The sequence below is a fragment of the Muntiacus reevesi genome, chromosome 3, assembly GCF_963930625.1.
Source record: "Muntiacus reevesi chromosome 3, mMunRee1.1, whole genome shotgun sequence".
Classification (NCBI taxonomy): domain Eukaryota; kingdom Metazoa; phylum Chordata; class Mammalia; order Artiodactyla; family Cervidae; genus Muntiacus; species Muntiacus reevesi.
In genome coordinates this window covers 250,747,455-250,767,406 of record NC_089251.1, presented here as the reverse complement: position 1 = coordinate 250,767,406, position 19,952 = coordinate 250,747,455, and the positions used below count along the sequence as shown (strand labels likewise).

Sequence of the window (19,952 nt, the reverse complement as noted above, 5' to 3'; positions counted from 1 at the left end):
CTGCTCCCAAATGAAAAACTTTAGTATGTTAGGATGACCTGATCAATAATGAGCATCATAAATAATCACAGGTGTAAATCTTCCTGTGTGTAAAGGATCTGGAGTCTCCTCTCCTCTCCCCCTGTCTCCACACACCCTCCATGTATGTGTAATATTTTCACAATTACAGTCTGTGTGCCCCAGAGCTACTGATATGATGGATATACTTACCACAGACAATTAAAACGAGGTGTGGTATTAAAGTCATTTTTTTTCCACATGTGATTGATTGGAGGGTTTTTCCACATTTTACATGAAAAAGTGTCAGTATGCCCTTTACACAGAGTACATTACATGAAACACATGTCGTCTTTTAAAAAATGGTTTAATGATCAAGTAAGTTTGGTTAATACTACATAATATGTTCCTTTCCTGCAGATTCACAGTACATATGTTCACATACTGATGCCACAGATAAATCCTACAGTATCTTAACAGTTTAACTTCTTAAACCCAACATTTTCTAAGTGTATTTAACTCTGAGACCCTTTTTTTTACTTCTGCCCATAATGCCATTTTACATCCCAAAGAACTCGTATTCTGTCTAATGCTTTCTGATAAAGTTTATCCTAACAGTTCAATATTTGCCACTTTTATCAAGTTTTCTGACCATGGACTTCACTCTTGCAGTGCTGGGAGATTCATAACATGTGTGTGTGAGTAATGGCAGGTGCAGGCAGCATTCTCAGCGAGCCTCGGCCTGAGAGAGGAAGCACCAGGGTGTCCTGGAGTCTCAGAAAATCTGACAAAGACCAAACCTAACAGTGTAACTGAGGCAACCATAGGGAAATGGAAGCATTCTTGTTTAAATGATTTTATTCTAAAGAAAACTCAAAGTAGAGTTAGTATCATGTTCCATTCTGTGAATACTAAGATGGCGCCTTGCTTGCAGAAAGGTGAGCATTGTTAATGAAAGTGTGGACAGAGAAAGTTTTCTGTGCAGTTATAGGGACTGTGAACTTCCTGAGGGTAAGAGCCATTCTTTATCTCCATATCCCACATGCTCACAGCCTCGCATCATAATAGTCCTCAGTCCTTGTTAGGTGAATGAATGAATGCATCATTAGTCTGCTTCTGTTGCAAAATCTGCATACTTGTAATTAGCTCAGTATTGTGTGAGTGCGTGGAACATGTAAGATGGAATTACTAAAAGGAGCAAAGAGGATGTTCCTTTGTAAGGATGAAGACTCTTAAACCGTGGACCTTCAGATGCACTTGCACAAGCACTCTGAGAGTCCTCCTGATGAAACCTAACAGTTCAGAAGCCTCATGGATCTGGGGAGAGCAGAGGGCAGCAGAGGAGGCACCAGTTGTTCCCTGGTTAAAGGACACAAACATCCTACTCATCCTGAAAAAGAAAATATTTAGTGATTTGTGATCATCTAGCTGATTTAACTTGTGAGGTCTGCTAAGCCAGCGTGATAAAGGAGGAGATGATATTCTGCATCTCGGCCCCACTTTACACCAAGGACTCTCTTAGGATTCACACCAATAACTGGGGCATGTGGCTGGTTGATAGAAACCAATCTCAGGAATCTGAGTCTGAAGTTAGCAGCTATAACAGGAGAGTTCTGAATCAAATTTTGAAAACTTCTTTCAAAGAAGGTTTGATGACAACCAGCTTGGCGAAAATGTAGACTCGGATATAAGAAATGTGGAAGTTAAAATTCTTTTTCTCATTGTGTAATCAGAAAAACTTCAGAATTTGGGTGCCAATCTCGAACTGGTACTTACTAGCTCTGTGACCTTGGAAAAGTAACATACGTTCTCTGAGCCTTGGTTTTCTTATCTGTAAAATGAGAAAATAATAACTATTTCATGGTTGTTGTCAGTACTAGATGAAGTAATACGTTGCGGTGTTAACATATTGCCTAGTGCATGATAGGTACTTACTCATAGAGCTATTATTATTAATAGTATTATTTTAAAATATGTTAATACATATTACTATCAACCTTCAGTTTGAACTATAATCTCTAGACGTATCACCACAACCTCATTAGCCAAGTGGCTAATATTTTTTAAGCAGCTACTCCATCTAGGCATTTTAAATACATCCAGGCATTTGGATTTTCATCCTAGATTTCCAGCCTAGATTTTCAAAAATCATGACAAATACAACACAGTGTGCATTTTGAAAAACGCATTTTCATAAAAATGAACCGTATGTTAGAAAAATAGTAGCTAACATTAACTATTAATCACATATTGCTAAGATTAGCCCAACAAATTGTCACTTATTAAACGATATAGGTTAGGGCAAGATTGAAAGAGATAATACCACCTGATTAAAACTTATAGATAATTCAAAAGAATCCTTTCAAGTATCAATTAACATTTTATTTATTTTAAATGGAAATGTCTGTGTATTTTAACTAGTATAGACTACAACCTACTTACATGCTTGGCACTATGAAGGGCACTTAGAAATATTTTATTGTAGTCTCATAAATAGCAGGTAAGATAGAGAGTATTATCATAATTTTAGAGAGAAAGAAACTGATTCTCAAACAACCAAGTAATGACCCAAAGCTGTTACTGAGAGGTGAGCTCTGACTCCACGTCCAGAGAACTTTCTGGAGTTGGACACTGAGATATCATAGTGTGACCATAGGTTGGAAAACCATAGTTGAAGCTTGTCAACCTTACATGTAAAGTAGATTAAATGAGTTGTACATAGTATTCACAAGGTCTTTCCCATGGAATAGCAAATACACTTAGTATATGACATTTGTCCTGGATACTCAGAAACTTTATAAGGTTTAGCTCATGAAGCCTACCCTGATCCCCAGAGCCAGGAATCATGTCTCTTGTCCTCAGAACACCGAGAGCTCTTTGACCGAACTGAAACACTTCCTATGGCATTTATATTGTGTGCTCTGTCCATTATTTTCCCTTAGGACCACATCTCATCTCCCTACTAGTTTGTACATTTCTTGGCAGCGTGGACTATGTCTTTTTCATGGTGGTATCACCCACTATGTCTAGCCTAACACACAGCAGGTTCCCAAAAGGTTTACTTTATGGATTTGTGAACTCCATAAGTGGTTACCTGAGAATGTATCTGCTCATGGTCCTTTGTAAAAATAGGAGCAGCAATGTGATCCCAAGAGCTGGTGTGGGGGAGGTCACTGATGCAGAAGGACCTTGATCAGTCACGCGTCTGTCCTCTTTCAGGAGCGGCTCTGCCCTGGCCCAACTCTACGGAACCTCTGCCACCTTAGAGCATCACCATTTCAACCATGCAGTGATGATCCTTCAGAGTGAGGTAAAAACCCAACATTCTGCTTCTCTCCTTGAAAGAAAACCAATGAAATGATGCTTCCTGCTTCTCTTTCTTTGCAAGGAGAAATACAGAGAATCAGAACTATTGGATTTCTTCTTTGTGGCTTTTAAAAAATTCTTTCAGATGCCTGACCAAGGACCTTGTTCAGATTCTTCCTGAGCTAATTCATTTAGGTTTTCATTATTGGTTAGGGGGCTTTTCAGATTCATTTAGAGCAGACTGCCCACTGCTTATCACCAGAACATGGCTTTACATTTCTTCAGGGTACAGAAGCGCAGTAACAGACCCCAGAAGTGAGTGGCCCAACATTTCCATTTTGTGAAACCCATTTGAAAAGATGATGGAATCAGAAACAGGGTGAGAGAGTTACACTTTATTTATATAATTGAGAAACCTATAAAAAAGATAAAAGAACTTAAAATTGCTGGTGGGACAATTTGGATGTGAGAACTGCATCTAAACTTGAGACCCAAGCTGGGGGCCTTCTTTTGCTTCGTATGGCATTGCGGGTGCTGGAAGTGGTTGGTCTTTTATACTTTTAGCTCTCCACAGAGAAAAAGTAAAACCACTAACTGACTCTAACTAAGGCATCTGAGTTTGAAATTGCCAAGAAAGGATCTGTTTAATTTTCTGCAGGCGTACAGACTTTTTTTTTTTTTTTTGAGGCCAGGAAGGGATCATCTGTTCCCCATTATTTGTCAGTTCTCTAGCTGTGCCATTAATTATTATTATTATCATCATTAAGGCCATGCTTCCCTGGAATAGCATCATTAAATATGGAGGTTTTTTTCCTCCAGCCTATCTTGAGAAAGCGTGTCTTTTGCAATATCACGAAAGCCTTCTTCGACCCCATAAAGGAGAGTCAGCACTCCGGAACCTGCCTGCAGCTGCGGAAGGCAGACCCGTCGGGGGAGATGGATTTTCAGTTGAGAATGAAACATCAGGGTTAGGCTCTCAGTAACTCTGACAGAAACCAGTGTCCCAGCCCCCGTGGCTCTGGAATTCTTCTATGAAAGCCATGTTTTAGCTGTGTGCAGAGGGGAATAGGAATGAGAGGAACTTGGGATCAGACTATCTTTTGTGCTGGTAATATGATGGGCTTACACCCCTGAGGCCAGACATTCACACCTTTGTAATAACTGATTATAAACAGGAGGTCACGTTTTCTCAGAAGGTCATTTGCTTGTGCAACAGAGCCCCACTAATTCAGAATTTGTCTTCATACAAGCAAAATTCATCAGCTGTCCTTTGTGCTGGGGTTCTCTATGAGCAACGCAGAATAGCAGTAACGGAATGAAGCGCTGCCTCCCCTTTCTCCCCTTCCCCGTACTGCCCATCAGAAAGGCAAAAATGCAGATGTCATTACCACCCCACTTTCCAAATGATGCAGAGGCATAGGGAGGTTAGATGACTTGAAGACAGTTGATCTAGATCTTTCTTCCTCTACAATTTCCACCCCCCCATCAATACCACTCCTCCCTAAACAAGAAATAGAAGTAGTATTTCAGGGAGACTAATCTATTTTAGAGACCAAACCCTTGAGGCCCATAGAAGGCCAGTTTGTATATAAACATACACTGATTACAAATTAACTTATAATTACTAAATCTGACCTGGCTAGCTTTGTCACTCTGTCCGCTATAAACTGTGTTAGTTACTGTATATCCTTTAAAGGTAGCAAAACTCACTCTCACAAAATAATCAACATTGTCAGATTCAGACCAGCTTCCTCCTGGTCTTCACAGTAGAGTTTACTATAATTTGCTCCTAATAGCTCTGTTTCTTTCCCTGAGAAATGTTAGATGTGTGACTGGACCTAGGTGACTACTTTTCCAGAGCTCCTAACCATTTTTTCCCAGGCCCCAGTACACCAGCCTGTGACTGATCCAGGGGCAAGGCTCAGGCAAAGACGCCTGGGCAGAATTATGGTGTGGCACTCCTTCACTTATTTCTCTTCTTCCTAATGGCTGAATTAAGGTTCCAAAAGAGTTTGTTTGAAAATTATTATTAATATTGGACCTTGCCCCAGGTGGAACCAATATACTCTAGTCTTTAAGGACTGATGGTTCACCTAATGAGATAAACTCAAGGGGGCAGGCGATCATCTGGTGCCTGGTACGTAGTAATTTACTAATTGATATTCTGGTTCCACAGAAGAATTAATTTACCTCTCACTGGAAAAAGCTCTCAGGCAATCACTTCACTGCCTTTCTTTTGCACCATCTTCTGGTTCTTGATACTCGGTTTAAAACTGGTCCAGTTCCCAGACCACCTGTTGGTGAGTCGGTATCTCATGCTAAGAAAACCTGATGAATGAAAAGTCCTGACTTTCAAAGCAAGTTAAGTGAAGTGTCCGTCACTTTACAGAAAGACTTTTTCACTTGACTAAAAACACTATGGCGCTGTCTAGTGTAGCTAAAACAAAGCTGGATGGGAAAAAAAGTGTGCTTTTCAAAGGAATGGAGATACAGGTGTATTTGTAGGTTGTTCTATGCAAAAGTCACTCTTCTAGAGTCCTCCTGTGCCAAGAGCAATATCTTATACTTTCTAGCTACTCAGCAATTACTGTACTATAATTATGTCACACACTTCATCCAGATGTATCTTCATCTAGCCTAACACAGCATTTCTCACCTTCATCAGTATTGTCACTTTTGGGCCAAGTAAGTCTTCGTTGTGGGGGCTGTTGGGTGCATTGCAGCATCCTTGGCCTCTGCCCACTAGATACCAGAAGCACCGTTCAATCAAAGCGTGACGATCAAAGTGTCTCTAGGCAGTGCCAGAAGTGCCCATTGTCAAAATCACCCCCATTTGCGTGCTTGCATGCTCAGTCGTGTCTGACTCTTTGCAGCCCTGTGGACTGTAGCCCTCCAGGCTCCTCTGTCCATGGGATTTCCCAGGCAAGAATACTGGAATGGGTTGCCATTTCCTCCTCCAGGGCATCTTCCCAACCCAGGGATTGAACCCACGTCTCCTGCGGCTCCTGCAATGGCAGGTGGATTCTTTACCACTTGAGCCACCTGTGTACCACTGGTCTAATGTTTCTTCTCTTCCTTGAGTCATTTGTTGCAATAGCAACTACTTCCAAAATGCCCGCTTAAGTCTTTACTAGCGAGACTAGTCTGTATTCAGGGGTCAGAAAGTTTCCCAGAAGTTTTGTTGATTTCTCTGCTCAGTGATCTCACAGGAAATGGGCAGTTAAATGGAGTTGTTGGCACAGTCATAGGCTTAGTCAGAGAAGTTCAAACACTTTCCAGTTTTCTCTTCGAAACTGGATGTAATAAAGTGTCCCTTGGTGGTCCTCCTCACCAGTGATTATGATTGCACTTCTGGCTTTGGTCTGTTTGCCAGGTAGTCTATTTGTATTTGCACAGATTGTAATTAAGATTTTTAAAGAATTATTTTATCGTGTTTCTAGACTGTTTTTGAAAAAAGTAGAAAAAACATGTAGTTGGCAAGCTCAGATGTAATTCTGTCTTCTGTGACTTTTTACTTTCTTGTTCCAGGGTCACAACATCTTTGCTAATTTGTCCTCCAAGGAATACAGTGACCTTATGCAGCTTTTGAAGCAGTCAATACTGGCAACAGACCTCACGCTGTACTTTGAGTAGGTATTGGCATTTGATCTATTTGACAAATGGATATCTAAAGTTTCATCCTGTAATTAACTTTCAGGTCCAAAGTGGAGATTGCCTGTTATTCTAACACTGATATCAATGTGTAAATGAGCTAAAGTTTTTGTCGTTGTTGTTTTTTTTTTTCTCCCTCATCTAAAAGAACCTCATTAGTGTGGTGTCTGTGAAACAAGACAGTCAGGGCTACAATCACAAGATATATATTTTTCCTTCTGTTTTATGAGCCTTGTTTGGGACTACTGGCTGAAACTAAGTGATGGACATTTTTAGTTTAAAGGCTACCTAAGATTGCTATTTTATTTTTGGCCATTCCACAAACTAGGTGGAATCCAGTTCCCCAACCAGGGGTGACACCTGCGCCCCTTGCAGTGGAAGTGTCCAGTCTTAACCACTGGACCACCAGGGGAGTCCCTAAGATTGCTATTGTAGGCTATTATTAGTGCTTAGATCTCTAATGGCATTGATGATGCTAATGAAAAACTTGTGTTGCTGAAAGGATGACAAGAAATCCAAGCCTTCATTCTTCACCTCTCCTCTAGCTCTCTTTCTCAGAAAAGCCAACCTTCTTTCCCCCAAAAACTCAGGCTTCCACCTGAGCTAGTGATGCCATCCTACTCATTTCCTGTGAAACCTGTTCCATCAGGAACCACTGCTTTTGGTGGCCGGTCATCTCTTCCTTCACTGATATGTACAGTTTTCTCTGACCTTAAAGACCAAACAACTTTTCTTCCTTAAGAAATTCTTTGACCTGACCCCCTGGCCTTTAATTACCTTTCACTTTACCTTTCTGTTACTGCCTACCTTTTAAAATAAATGGAGCAGATGACTACTTTTACTTTCCTAGCACCTAGGTACACTTACAGACCAGCATCCACCTTCACATTCTGCCAACATTGTACTTTCAGAGGTCAGCAGAGACTTTCTTGTCCTCAGATTCAACGTCTTTTACTCATTCCTGATATTTTCTAGCTTCTTTGAGACATCCGCAGGTTTACTGACTTCTTATTGTCAATGTCTACCTTCTTTTTTTCCCCAGCATGCGCCCGTCTTCCTCTCCCTTTTTCTGGATCTCTTATAGCTTTCTCTTCTCCTTGCTTCTATGTATGAGTTCCAGTGCTGCTTTCTCTGCTCACTCTCCTGGCCTCAACTCTACATTACCTCTATAGAGGCATAGAGAAGACCCCAAAACTCTTCATTCTAACCCTCCCTCACATTGTAGACATGAGTCTCCAACTCACATCTCAAAAGGCTTCAGTGGCCTCATTGCTTTCAAAGCAACCTCTAACCTTGGTTCATGTTTCAAGGTTCTCCCGCCATAATCTGCCCCCAACCATTTTGCATTCTTATCTCTCACTTCTCTCCTATATGATTTGTGCTTCAACTAGACTGGTCTAATGTTACCCTTTGTGTTTTGTTTTTCAGAAAAGATAAGTCTTTTTTTATTAGTTAACTGCATGTTACCCTTTAAAAGCAGCTTATGCAGTGCCCCTTGTTCTCCGGCCCTATCACTGTTCCTCCACTTCCCCATCTGGCTGAACTATTTCCTACCACCTTTCCTGGGAGGCCTATGTCACTCCGTTCGGATCTTACGGTGCTTGGCATGGCGTCAGTGAGAATCAGCTTCAGTTATAAGGGACAGGAAACCCAAAATCACAGTAGCTTACTTCTTCGTCACGTCAAAGAAGTCTGGAGATAAGCAACCTGCAGTTGGTAGAGTTGTCCATTGTCATCAGGGACCCAGGCTTCTTTTTCTGTGCGGCCACATTGAACACCTGGTTTCCACCTTAGCCCAAGGTAGCTGCCCATGTTCTATGCACAAGGTCCCCATTCCAGCTATCAGAAAGAAGAAAGAACAAAAAAGAAAGGAACCAAAGGTAATGCAAGTTATTTCTTAAAAGCATTTTCTGGAAACTTCACGTAACGGTTCCACCTACATTTCATTGGCCATCCCTAGGTTAGGATAGGAAGGCTTTGTGTTGGGTAATTACATGCCATGCTAAAGTCTAGGAGTTCTATTACTAAGAAAGAAAGGCAAGAGAGATATTGGAGTAGACAGCTGACAATCTGTGTCCCAGGTATTTCTTGTTGGCCTCTGGTGAATGGGTTATGACATGGCAGAGAGGAAAGAGTAGAGGCTTTGGGATGATATTGGTCTGGATTTAAGTCTCATTCTGGCATTCTAGTTAAACCTGGTTTACTGAGCCCAAGTGTCTATGTTTTCTCCCTTCTGAAACACCACTTGAACAGCACCAGAGAAATTTAAAAGCAAAAGCAAATCTACAAGGAGAAAGGGAGAAAACACACCACAGTTGAGAAGAGGTGTCAGTGTGTTTGTGGAGAATGAAGGCCGACTGATGAGAGTCGGGTGTTCTGGCAGAGTGGCGTGGAAAGCAGGACGACTCTGAGGAGTGAGCTGTAGGCCCTGCAGAGCCTCACCTGGGGCTCAGAGAAAAAAAGCACCATGAAAAAAGGAATGTGATGCTCACAGTTTAAGATGAGGAAATAACTAGAAAGTCAGTTTTCAGGACACTCAGAGCCCATCAAGTCCTCTACCAAAGTAGCCAGAACTCCCTCTCCTCTATCCCTGGAGAAGGCCAGAAGTTTATCCTCTGGAGTGATGAAAGAAAGTGCTCTGGACTGAGCAAAGCTCAAGGTGGGAATGGGATGCAGAAGTCAGAAGAGGGGATGAAGTAAAATGGATTGAAAACTCGAGCCCACAGCCCAGTCAGCCAGCGGCCAGAATCCATAAGCCACATATCCAGGTTCCTCAGATTCAGCAAATGGAAGTACAAGAAGTTAAATTTGAATTTCAGATAAACAGTGAATAGCTTTTTAGTATAAATGTGTCCCATGCACTGTGTGGGGGACATACGTATAGAGCTCCTGCTTAGACTTTTAATGTCACTCTATCACACAGACACCAAAGACCACAGAACATTCTATGAAAACCTCCCATGTGAAACAGGGCTTCCTAGGTGGCACAGTGGCAAAGAATTGGCCTGCCGATGTAGGAGACGTGGGTTCGATCCCTGGGTTGGGAAGATCCCCGGAAGGAGAAAATGGCAACCCACTCCAGTATTCTTGCCTATTCTTGCCTGGAAAATTCCATGGACAGAGGAGCCTGGCAGGCTACAGTTCATGGGGTCAGAAAGAACTGGACATGACTTAGCAACTGAGCACACATGCGCGCCCATATGAAAAGCAGAGGCCAAAATAAAATAAACAGAGTTCAGAGAAAACAGGGGGAAGAAGAAAACAAAAACCCAAAACTGTCGTCAATATCGTTAGAGAGCTAAAACATCATCTCCAGGAAGTAACAACAAGATGCTTTAAAAAGTAATAGGAGCAACTGTAGAAGAAGAAAGAGCTTTTGGAAATTAAAAGCACAATGGCCAAATTAGGAATCACACGAAAGGATTGAGAAACACAGTCAAAGGACAGGAAAGCAGAAAAATGAAAAACACTGCTTTATTTCATCATACGCTTTCTAGTGCTGTTTCATTTGTTAACTGTGTGTATGTATTACTTTTATAAATATACATTTTGATTAATTTTAAAAATAATTTTAAAAGTAAAAGCCCAGCCCTGCCACTAAATAGCTGTGTGTCATCAAATTACTTACCTCTCTGATCCTGTTTTCTTCATGTGTAAAATAGAGATGATAGTACCTACTTTATCTGTCTTGTAAATGTCTTATGTCTTGTAAAGATCTTGTATGTCTCATAAATGGTGGCATCTACAACCTCATTTCCTTTATAGACTATTTATTTTGCATATTTTTTGGCCTTCGTTTTGACTTAAATATCATGATGTTCCTTTTTTTTTTTTCTTCTGAATTGATACTCCTGGATTGGTTGCTTATGGAAACCTGTATATCTTTAATATTTTTATTTCCCATGTCTGATACTTGCAGGGTTTTATGTTATTTTTCTCAAAGGAGAAGCATTTGTCAAGCCAAGTTTCCAAGTAACTTCTAAGGGAGAAAAAAATGTCAGCAGTAGGAGTCCATTCATCAAGACCAGTTAGGGACGTGACGAATCGCTGAGTGATGCAGTCAGGGAAGTTGGTGGCACTTGTTTGCTCATTACTCTGCTCTTATCTTAATGCTACAGCCCCTGCTAATGTTTGCTGACTCCAAAGAAGCTGGCTTGTTCTCTTTCTGTGAGTGTTATTGTGTTTTGAGGCTCTGAATAGCTGCTCATTCTCTAATCTAGACCTTCAGGAGGCTGATTCACTTGCCTGTCTAAAGTTGCATTAAAGTATTGCATATTTTTAGGCAAGACAACTCCTCGGGTTAATGAAGGGGAAAGCAGTTACTACAAACTATCTCCCAGTTACTTTTATTTCACAGAGATAGAGTTGTGGAATTGAAAGGACTGTTAGCAATGATGTCATCCAACTCATCGCCTCTATTTTGTAGATCAGGTACTAAGTTTGTAGGTTAATTAGTGTAGCTTGGCTCACATAAGTAACTTGTGGATAAGCTGGAATCTCCTCCTCTGGTTTTGGGGCTTTTCCACAAACTGTATTCTTTCTCTAAAGGAAGAATCAAGTACTTGTCGTTTAAGTTGGGGATGCATTACACATGGAAATATTGACCCTCCCAGGTGTACATGAACCGGTTTAATATGAAAATCAGCATGAGTTCCCTCCTCTCCCCCAAAGCAGAGCCAGAGACAAGAGCTTGCATGCACATTGTCTAGTTGTGGGATGGCCTTGTACCCTTTCTAGAAGTTTGGATTTTGCTTGGTTCTTCTGTCCTGGCTACTTAACTCTAAAGCCTTGATACAGTTGAGGCCAATCAGAAAGGAAGTTCACTGCTTTCCTCCCCTAAGAAGGGGCAAGTCACTCTAGAAGGGGTCAAGGTGGGCAGGGAGAAGATCTAGGCCTTTGGGGGCAGGGGCTGAAGGTTATGACTCATTCCTAGCGGCAGGATATCCTGCCATGTGCCAATGTGCCAATAGGGAAAATGTAAAATTCCTGGAAATATGGAATTCTTTTAAAAACAACCACAAAACCGTGTATATTCAATTTCTAATGGCTTTGGATATGCTCAAGATCCTATTACTACAAATGATGGGTGAAAGCAGAATTCACAAGTTTAAACAAGCAAACAAACAAACAAAAATCAAACAAAACCTCAGTGTGAATTTCTAGGCTTCACACCCTTAAGTCTGGGGGTTAATTCTTCAGTCTGATTTTCCACCTCACTGAAAACATTTTCCAGTTACCACTGAGTGGTTTTCTGAAATTGATTTCTGTGCCTATTTCTGAGTCCCTGCAGTGAATAGAGCTTTCATAATTAAATAGTAATTTCAGCATCTCAAGCAGGAATTAGATATCCCCCATTGGTTACCAGCCACGTAGCTTTGAGAGTCACTTACTTAATCTCTCTTTGCCTTAGTTTCCTTGTCAGCAACATAGGGACAGGTCCTTCACCCATACTGATCTCCTAGAGTCCTGGTGGTGGCCAAAGGAGATTATCTATATGAAAGATGATGAAAATTTAAGTAATCTAAATAATTTAAATTTGATAACACTGACAATTTTAAGTACCTTATAAAGAAAACAATCATTCAGCCAGAAAGGTTAATGAAATTTGGACCATAATAGATAGCACTTGTTGGGGCAGACAGAGAGAAATCCAAAATTACAAGCATTAAAATTTCGAGATATCACAGTTGTCCTGGACTGACTGTCTGCCTGTTAGTTAACCAAGATGACCTTGCATATTCCACAATTAGTGGAAACAGTACCTAAAATTCCCTGAGTGCTGACTTGGGAGTTTGATATACACATTATTCTGTTTAGCACTTACAGGGAGTCTGTCATAGCAGGTACTACTGTTGACCCCATCATACAGACGAGGAAACTGAGGTTGGGAGAAAGTCAGTGTATTGCTCACCGTGTTGAGTGGTAAAGCTGAGATTGGAACCAAGTATTTGGATTCCAAAATGTCTGTAACTACTCTGCCGTTCTCTCTGTAGTTCTATAACTGTTAGTTTAAGAGAACCAGAGGGGAAACTGAGGCCACTCCTGAGAACATTTGGGCACCAAACGCAGCAGTGGCACCAGTTCCAAACCCAGTAGATATCAAGCAGGTGTGATTCAGCTGTAGGTGCCACCAGCAGGTTGGGATGGGCTGAGACCCCCTGTGAGTGTTACCCAGGAGACCGCAAGCAGTGGTTCCTCGTCTGTAGCTGAGCTAAACTGGGACACAATAGAGGTTGGTCCTTCTCTAGCTTTAATGCAGTCAGGAAAGGTGTTCCTCTAGGGTAGCAGGAGCAGTGCAGCATTCATCCCCAGGAGGCTGTGACCACAGAATACTGTATCCCTCATCTCAGGTGCCTGCGGCTCCTGCCCTGCACTGTCCTAGGATTACAGTATCTTCTTGTATCACCTTTAGAATGGGAGCTCTGTGAATGCAGACATCTTCCTCTGTAGCTCACTCTTGGAACCCCACACCTGACCCACTGCCTGACATAATAAAGTTTCAAAATTTTAACTCTCTGATATTGAATTGTCGTATCAACCTGCAAGGTAAATATTGTTATCCCCATCTTCTAGATAAGGATACCTGGGCTTAGAGAGAGTACGTGATTTGCCCAAAGTCATCAAGGTTTCTGTGCTCATATCTCCATGCCACACTGCCTCAGATCACTATTTAAATAGAGAATTATCCAAGAATTCAGATTTTATATACCCATTTGGGTGCTTAATGCTTTTCCGGTTGGCTTTCTAAATTAATCAGACTAATCTTCAAGTTGAAAATTTTTCACTTCCCTTTGTGCTGTGCAAACATTCATCAGCAATTACAGAAAACGCCCAGTCTAATGGTTTTTTTGTCTCTGTCTTTCCAAAAGGATGCAAAAAGGAGCATTTCTAAAAGCATCTGATGATGACAACAAAATGTACCAAATTAGCTTAGATTGTTAGGAGTTATAGTTTGACCATCCTTCTAAAAAATCAGACCAATATCTAGAACAATTTATTTTATAAAACACAATAAGAACCCAGCAAATATTTCTACTGCTATGCAGATGGGAATATTCATTCATTCATCATTCAACAAATGTTAAAGCTCCACCATGTTCAATGTTTTAAACTCCACAGTTGCCTGCACTTAACTAGTCCCTTATTGGAAAGGAAGAGGATAAATGAATGCATAGTGAGGTGTAATGATTACAGAGCTTAACCCATTGTTCCTTTGCAAACATTCTTATATTTTAACTGAGCTGATTAATTAACCCACGGAAATTACTCTAATGGTAGAACAACAGACATAGTGACAGGTTAATGGAAGAAATATTTTGGTACTTTCTGATGAACATCAAAGCATTTTATATCTATTCATCCTCATGAGTGAGTGAAAATCGCTCAGTCATGTCTGACTCTTTGCAACGGACTTCTCCAGGCCAGAATACTGGAGTGGGTAGCCATTCCCTTCTCCAGGATTCATCCTCATATCTCCATCCATATGATACTGCAACTGAATAAAACATGAGAAATTTATCCAGTAGCACTTACTGATGCCTCCTTTATGCCAGACACTGTGCTAGTTGCTGGGGATGCACAGAGAGAGAAGATATCATTCTTACCTGCAAGGACTCAGAGCCCAGTGTGAGAGTGAGAAAAATAGTAATACCCCACCTTGGAGAGTGCTACATGCGTGCATGCTCAGTTGCTCGGTCATGTCCAACTCTTTGTGACCTTGTGGACTATAGTCCGCCAGGTTCCTCTGTCCATGGGATTTCTCAGGCAAGAATACTGGAGTGGGTTGCCATTTCCTCCTCCAGGGGATCTTTCCAACCCAGGGATCAAACCCACATCTCTTGTGTTTCCTGCACTGGGAGGTGGTTTCTTTACCTCTATACCGCCTGGGAAGCCCACGAAGAGTACTAGGGGCCACATAAATGCAGGGGCAACTAGGGCACGCACCATCCAGCAACCCCTTCAATCTCTTCTTGGCCTGAAGATTATAGATCAAGCGAACTCACGTGTAGGGTCCTGTATTGTCTTAATTTTCTGCCGTTATCAATACTGAGAGTTGTTCTGGTCTTTCCACTTCTTGCATTTGCCAGTTTCATTTGTGCTGTCACCAACAGCACAGCCTTTAACGGATGCTTTTATTCAGGTATTAGTGCTTAGCTGGCCCTTGTGCTATCAGTGCTAGTCTAATACAGTGACACAATTCACTTTCAAAGTGAAACATATAGCTTTTTTTTTTCCTTTAGTCATAATTACTGGGATTAACATCTGCCTACTAATTTATTATTCCTCTGTGGTGCTTTTATGCCCAAAGTCCAGAAATCTCTCCAGTATCTGCCTTTAGGAATCAATTGCAGATGTATGGTTTCCTGTTGATTGAGCTGTAAGAACACTGAGAGGAGAGACTCCTAGTCCCCTGTACCATTTTACCCTGTCCCCTGCCACCCTGTCTGATAATTCTGGAGTTGAAATTGCCACCTTGAGAGTAAAAATCTTCCTAACATTCAAAGACTTTTAATAGATTCAGAACAGTTAGATAAATGGATAAAGAATATGTGTACATACTTATATAGAGAGTTACAGAACATTACAAAAAAATATTCCCAATTAAAATATACATAGGAGTGGTGATTTCTCACTTTACAAACAAAAGGTGCCTTGCAGATAAATTCGAAACAAGAAAGACTTTCAATGTAGTGATGGGTGACTGGTAACCAATCTTTAGAATTATTTCTGAGAGTAATTTTACCAGTTCTGTTCAAATGATGCTTTTTTAAAGACTGCTATTTTTCTGAGTGGAACATATGTCAGGAGAGCAGGATAAAAGCCTAATAAAAACATATCTGATTATAAATGAGATTTTCCAGTAAGTTGCTTTTCACTAGCCGAGGTATTTGCCATTGTCCTTGAAAACCAAGGTTGGCAATGATCTGCTTGAAAAGTTAATGATATAGTTCCTCATGACAGAGGCGTCTGGATCCAGGGAGTATTATAACTTTGTGGATTTTCAAATGTTCATTTTAGCAGTCCCAGGTTTTTAAAAGCGCTCCTAACAGTTTCATATATGTTGATTTTGACTCTGTATAGTCTAGACACAAATAGATGCTAAAAGGGGCAACGGTATGGACCAGTTCCTTTCTCAAAAGTACAGTGAATTTCACACTATTGCTTTGTCATGAGTATCACTAAGGAGGAGGGTCAGAACTACCACCAAAGCCGAGGACCATGAGTCTGGTCTGGGCCACGCGCAGCTCTGGGGAGCAGCTCCTTGTTGATGGAAACCGCTGCTGGTTCAGTAGAGCAGCCTGTGATACTGCCACATCTCTGTCCAGACGCTCACAGCAGGCAAGGCTATTCTGCCCCCAAGGCTCATGCCACCCACAGTTTATAAAGATTATCACACAGGCCACAGCTGGGAAGCTGGGGGCCTAGAATCTACCTAGATTTATTCATAACTGCCCTGGGATCCTGGGGAAATCACTTCACCTTCCTTCCCCTTGAGTTTCCTGACCTATAAATCAGAGAATTACAGCAGCCTTTTTCAAAGGTTACACATGCCCCTAACAATCTATATTTATAAAGAAAACTCAAATTAAACATAGGAATGATTCTATGACCTAGCAATTTTGCTATACATTAGTGTATGAAGTGAAGTGGAAGTGTTAGTCATTCAGTCATGTCTGACTCTCTGCAACCCCATGGGGTAACCTGCCAGGCTCATCTGTCCCGGGAATTCTCCAGGCAAGAATACTAGACTGAGTTGCCATTTCTTCTCCAGGGGATCTTCCCAACCGAGGGATCAAACCCACGTCCCCTGCACTGCAGGCAGATTCTTTACTATCTGAGCCACCAGGAAAGGCCCTTTGCTGCTTGGGACAACTGTTACTCCAAAAGCTTGTGTTGTGTCCCAGCTCTGACACTCACCAGCGAGGGCCAGTATACCCAGTGCTTCTGAGCTTAATAACAGGAGCTAATCCTTAATGAACAGCTACTGTGTGCCAGGCACTCTGCCAAGTGTTTTACGTAAATCCTCCCACCAACCCTAACCACCCAAAGTCAGTCATGTGGTTAGTAAATGACAGAACCCAGGAGGTCTGCCTGGAACAGTAAGGACCCAGCTGGTGATGGGGACTCCAGACAAGAAACAGGGGAGCCAGTAGCACTTAGCATCTTGTCCTTTGTCCCCCAAACTACAAAGAATCAGACTAAGTGTCCAAGATCCTACTCTGATTTCCACCATAAATGCCATGGTAGTATTTTCCGAAGTGTATTCTTTAAAACACCAGTGCTATGGGATTCTATGGTCAAGTTGAATAGGCTTTTCTATCTCAGTGTTTTGTAGAGCCTTCAAAAGGCTAATGTGGGTGGTGAATATTCAAGAATCACAGGAAGCATTTCTCAAACCCACTTGGACAGAGCACCCACTTTACATGCAGCACCTCCTAAGACTAGCATTTTGTGGGGTGCACATTGGGAAGCAGTGTGTCAGGATCCTTTAAAGAGCCCCTCATTCAGTTCAGTTCAGTTCAGTTCAGTCGGTCAGTCATGTCCAACTCTTTGTGACCCGCTGAATCGCAACACACCAGGCCTCCCTGTCTATCACCAACTCCTGGAGTTTACTCAAACCCATCCAACCATCTCATCCTCTGTCATCCCCTTCTCCTCCTGCCCCCAATCCCTCCCAGCATCACGGTCTTTTCCAATGAGTCAACTCTTTGCATGAAGTGGCCAAAGTATTGGAGCTTCAGCTTCAGCATCAGTCCTTCCAATGAGCACCCAGGACTGATCTGCTTTAGGATGGACTGGTTGGCTCTCCTTGCAGTTCAACGGACTCTCAAGAGTCTTCTCCAACACCACAGTTCAAAAGCATCAATTTTTCGGCGCTCAGCTTTCTTCACAGTCCAACTCTTACATCCATACATGACCACTGGAAAAACCATATCCTTGACTAGACTGACTTTTGTTGGCAAAGTAATGTCTCTGCTTTTTAATATGCTATCTAGGGTGGTCATAACTATCCTTCCAAGGAGTAAGTGTCTTTTAATTTCATGGCTGCAATCACCATCTGCAGTGATTTTGGAGCCCCAAAAAATAAAGTCTGACACTGTTTCCACTGTTTCCCCATCTATTTGCCATGAAGTGAAGGACCCGGATGCCATGATCTTAGTTTTCTGAATGTTGAACTTAAGCCAATTTTTTTACTCTCCTCTTTCACTTTCATCAAGAGGCTCTTTGGTTCCTCTTCACTTTCTGCCATAAGGGTGGTGTCATCTGAATATCTGTGATTATTGATATTTCTCCCGGCAATCTTGACTCTAGCTTGTGCTTCATCTAGCCCAGCATTTCTCATGATGTACTTGGCATAGAAGTTAAATAAGCAGGGTGACAATATACAACCTTGATGTACTCCTTTTCCTATTTGGAACCAGTCTGTTGTTCCATGCCTTTTCCTATTTGGAACCAGTCTGTTGTTCCATGTCCAGTTCTAACTGTTGCTTGGTGACCTGCATACAGGTGTCTTAAGAAGCAGGTCAGATGATCTGGTATGCCCATCTCTTTCAGAATTTTCCACAGTTTATTGTGATCCATACAGTCAAAGGCTTTGGCATAGTAAATAAAGCAGAAATATACGTTTTTCTGGAACTCTCTTGCTTTTTCGATGATCCAGCTAATGTTGGCCATTTGATTTCTGGTTCTTCTGCCTTTTCTAAAACCAGCTTGAACATCGGGAAGTTCATGGTTCACATATTGCTGAAGCCTGGCTTGGAGAATTTTGAGCATTACTTTACTAGCGTGTGAGATGAGTGCAATTGTGTGGTAGTTTGAGCATTCTTTGGGATTGCCTTTCTTAGGGATTGGAATGAAAACTGACCTTTTCCAGTCCTGTGGCCACTGCTGAGTTTTCCAAATTTGCTGGCATATTGCATGCAGCGCTTTCACAGCATCATCCTTTAGGATTTGAAATAGCTTGACTGGAATTCCATCACCTCCACCAGCTTTGTTAGTACTGATGCTTTCTAAGGCCCACCTGACTTTACATTCCAGGATGTCTGGCTCTAGGTGAGTGCTCACACCATCATGATTATCTGGATCGTGAGGATCTTTTTTGTACAGTTCTTCTGTGTATTCTTGCCACCTCTTCTTAATATCTCCTGCTTCTGTTAGGTCCATACCATTTCTGTCCTTTATTGAACCCATCTTTGCATGACAAGTTCCCTTGGTATCTCTAATTTTCTTGAAGAGATCTCTAGTCTCTCCCATTCTGTTGCTTTCCTCTATTTCTTTGCACTGATCACTGAGGAAGGCTTTCTTATCTCTCCTTGCTATTCTTTGGAAATCTGCATTCAAATGGGAATATCTTTCCTTTTCTCCTTTGCTTTTCACTTCTCTTCTTTTCACAGCTATTTGTAAGGCCTCCTCAGACAACCATTTTGCCTTTTTGCATTTCTTTTCCATGGGGATGGTCTTGATCCCTGTCTCCTGTACAATGTCACGAACCTCTGTCCACAGTTCATCAGGTACTCTGTCTATCAGATCTAGTCCCTTAAACCTATTTCTCACTTCCACTGTATAGTCTTAAGGGACTTGATTTAGGTCATACCTGAATGGTCTAGTGGTTTTCCCTACGTTCTTCAGTTTAAGTCTTAATTTGGCAAGAAGGAGTTCATGATTTGAGCCACAGTCAGCTCCCGGTCTTGTTTTTGCTGACTGTATAGAGCTTCTCCATCTTTGGCTGCAAAGAATATAATCAATCTGATTTCGGTGTTGACCATCTGTGATGTCCAAGTGGAGAGTCTTCTCTTGTGTTGTTGGAAGAGGGTGTTTGCTGTGACCAGTGCGTTCTCTTGGCAGAACTCTATTAGCCTTTGCCCGGCTTCATTCCATACTCCATTGCTGCTGCTGCTGCTAAGTCACCATGCTCCATTAGGAAGTGCCAAAAATGTGAGACCTTGGGAAATGATTCTTAAAGAACCAAAATGGTGATGTCATTTTTTCCTTTCTCA

At 41.6% G+C, this 19,952-nt stretch overlaps 1 protein-coding gene across 1 annotated transcript in view; it reads left to right on the top strand.

Annotated features, from left to right (window-relative positions):
• Nucleotides 1–19,952, top strand: part of PDE11A (phosphodiesterase 11A) — a 426,109-nt gene that overhangs the window by 353,278 nt on the left and 52,879 nt on the right. Inside the window, exons 14-15 of the mRNA XM_065929000.1 lie at nucleotides 3,217–3,307; nucleotides 6,832–6,932. Of these exons, the coding sequence (XP_065785072.1) occupies nucleotides 3,217–3,307; nucleotides 6,832–6,932 (192 nt within the window). The remainder of the gene's footprint in view (nucleotides 1–3,216; nucleotides 3,308–6,831; nucleotides 6,933–19,952) is intronic.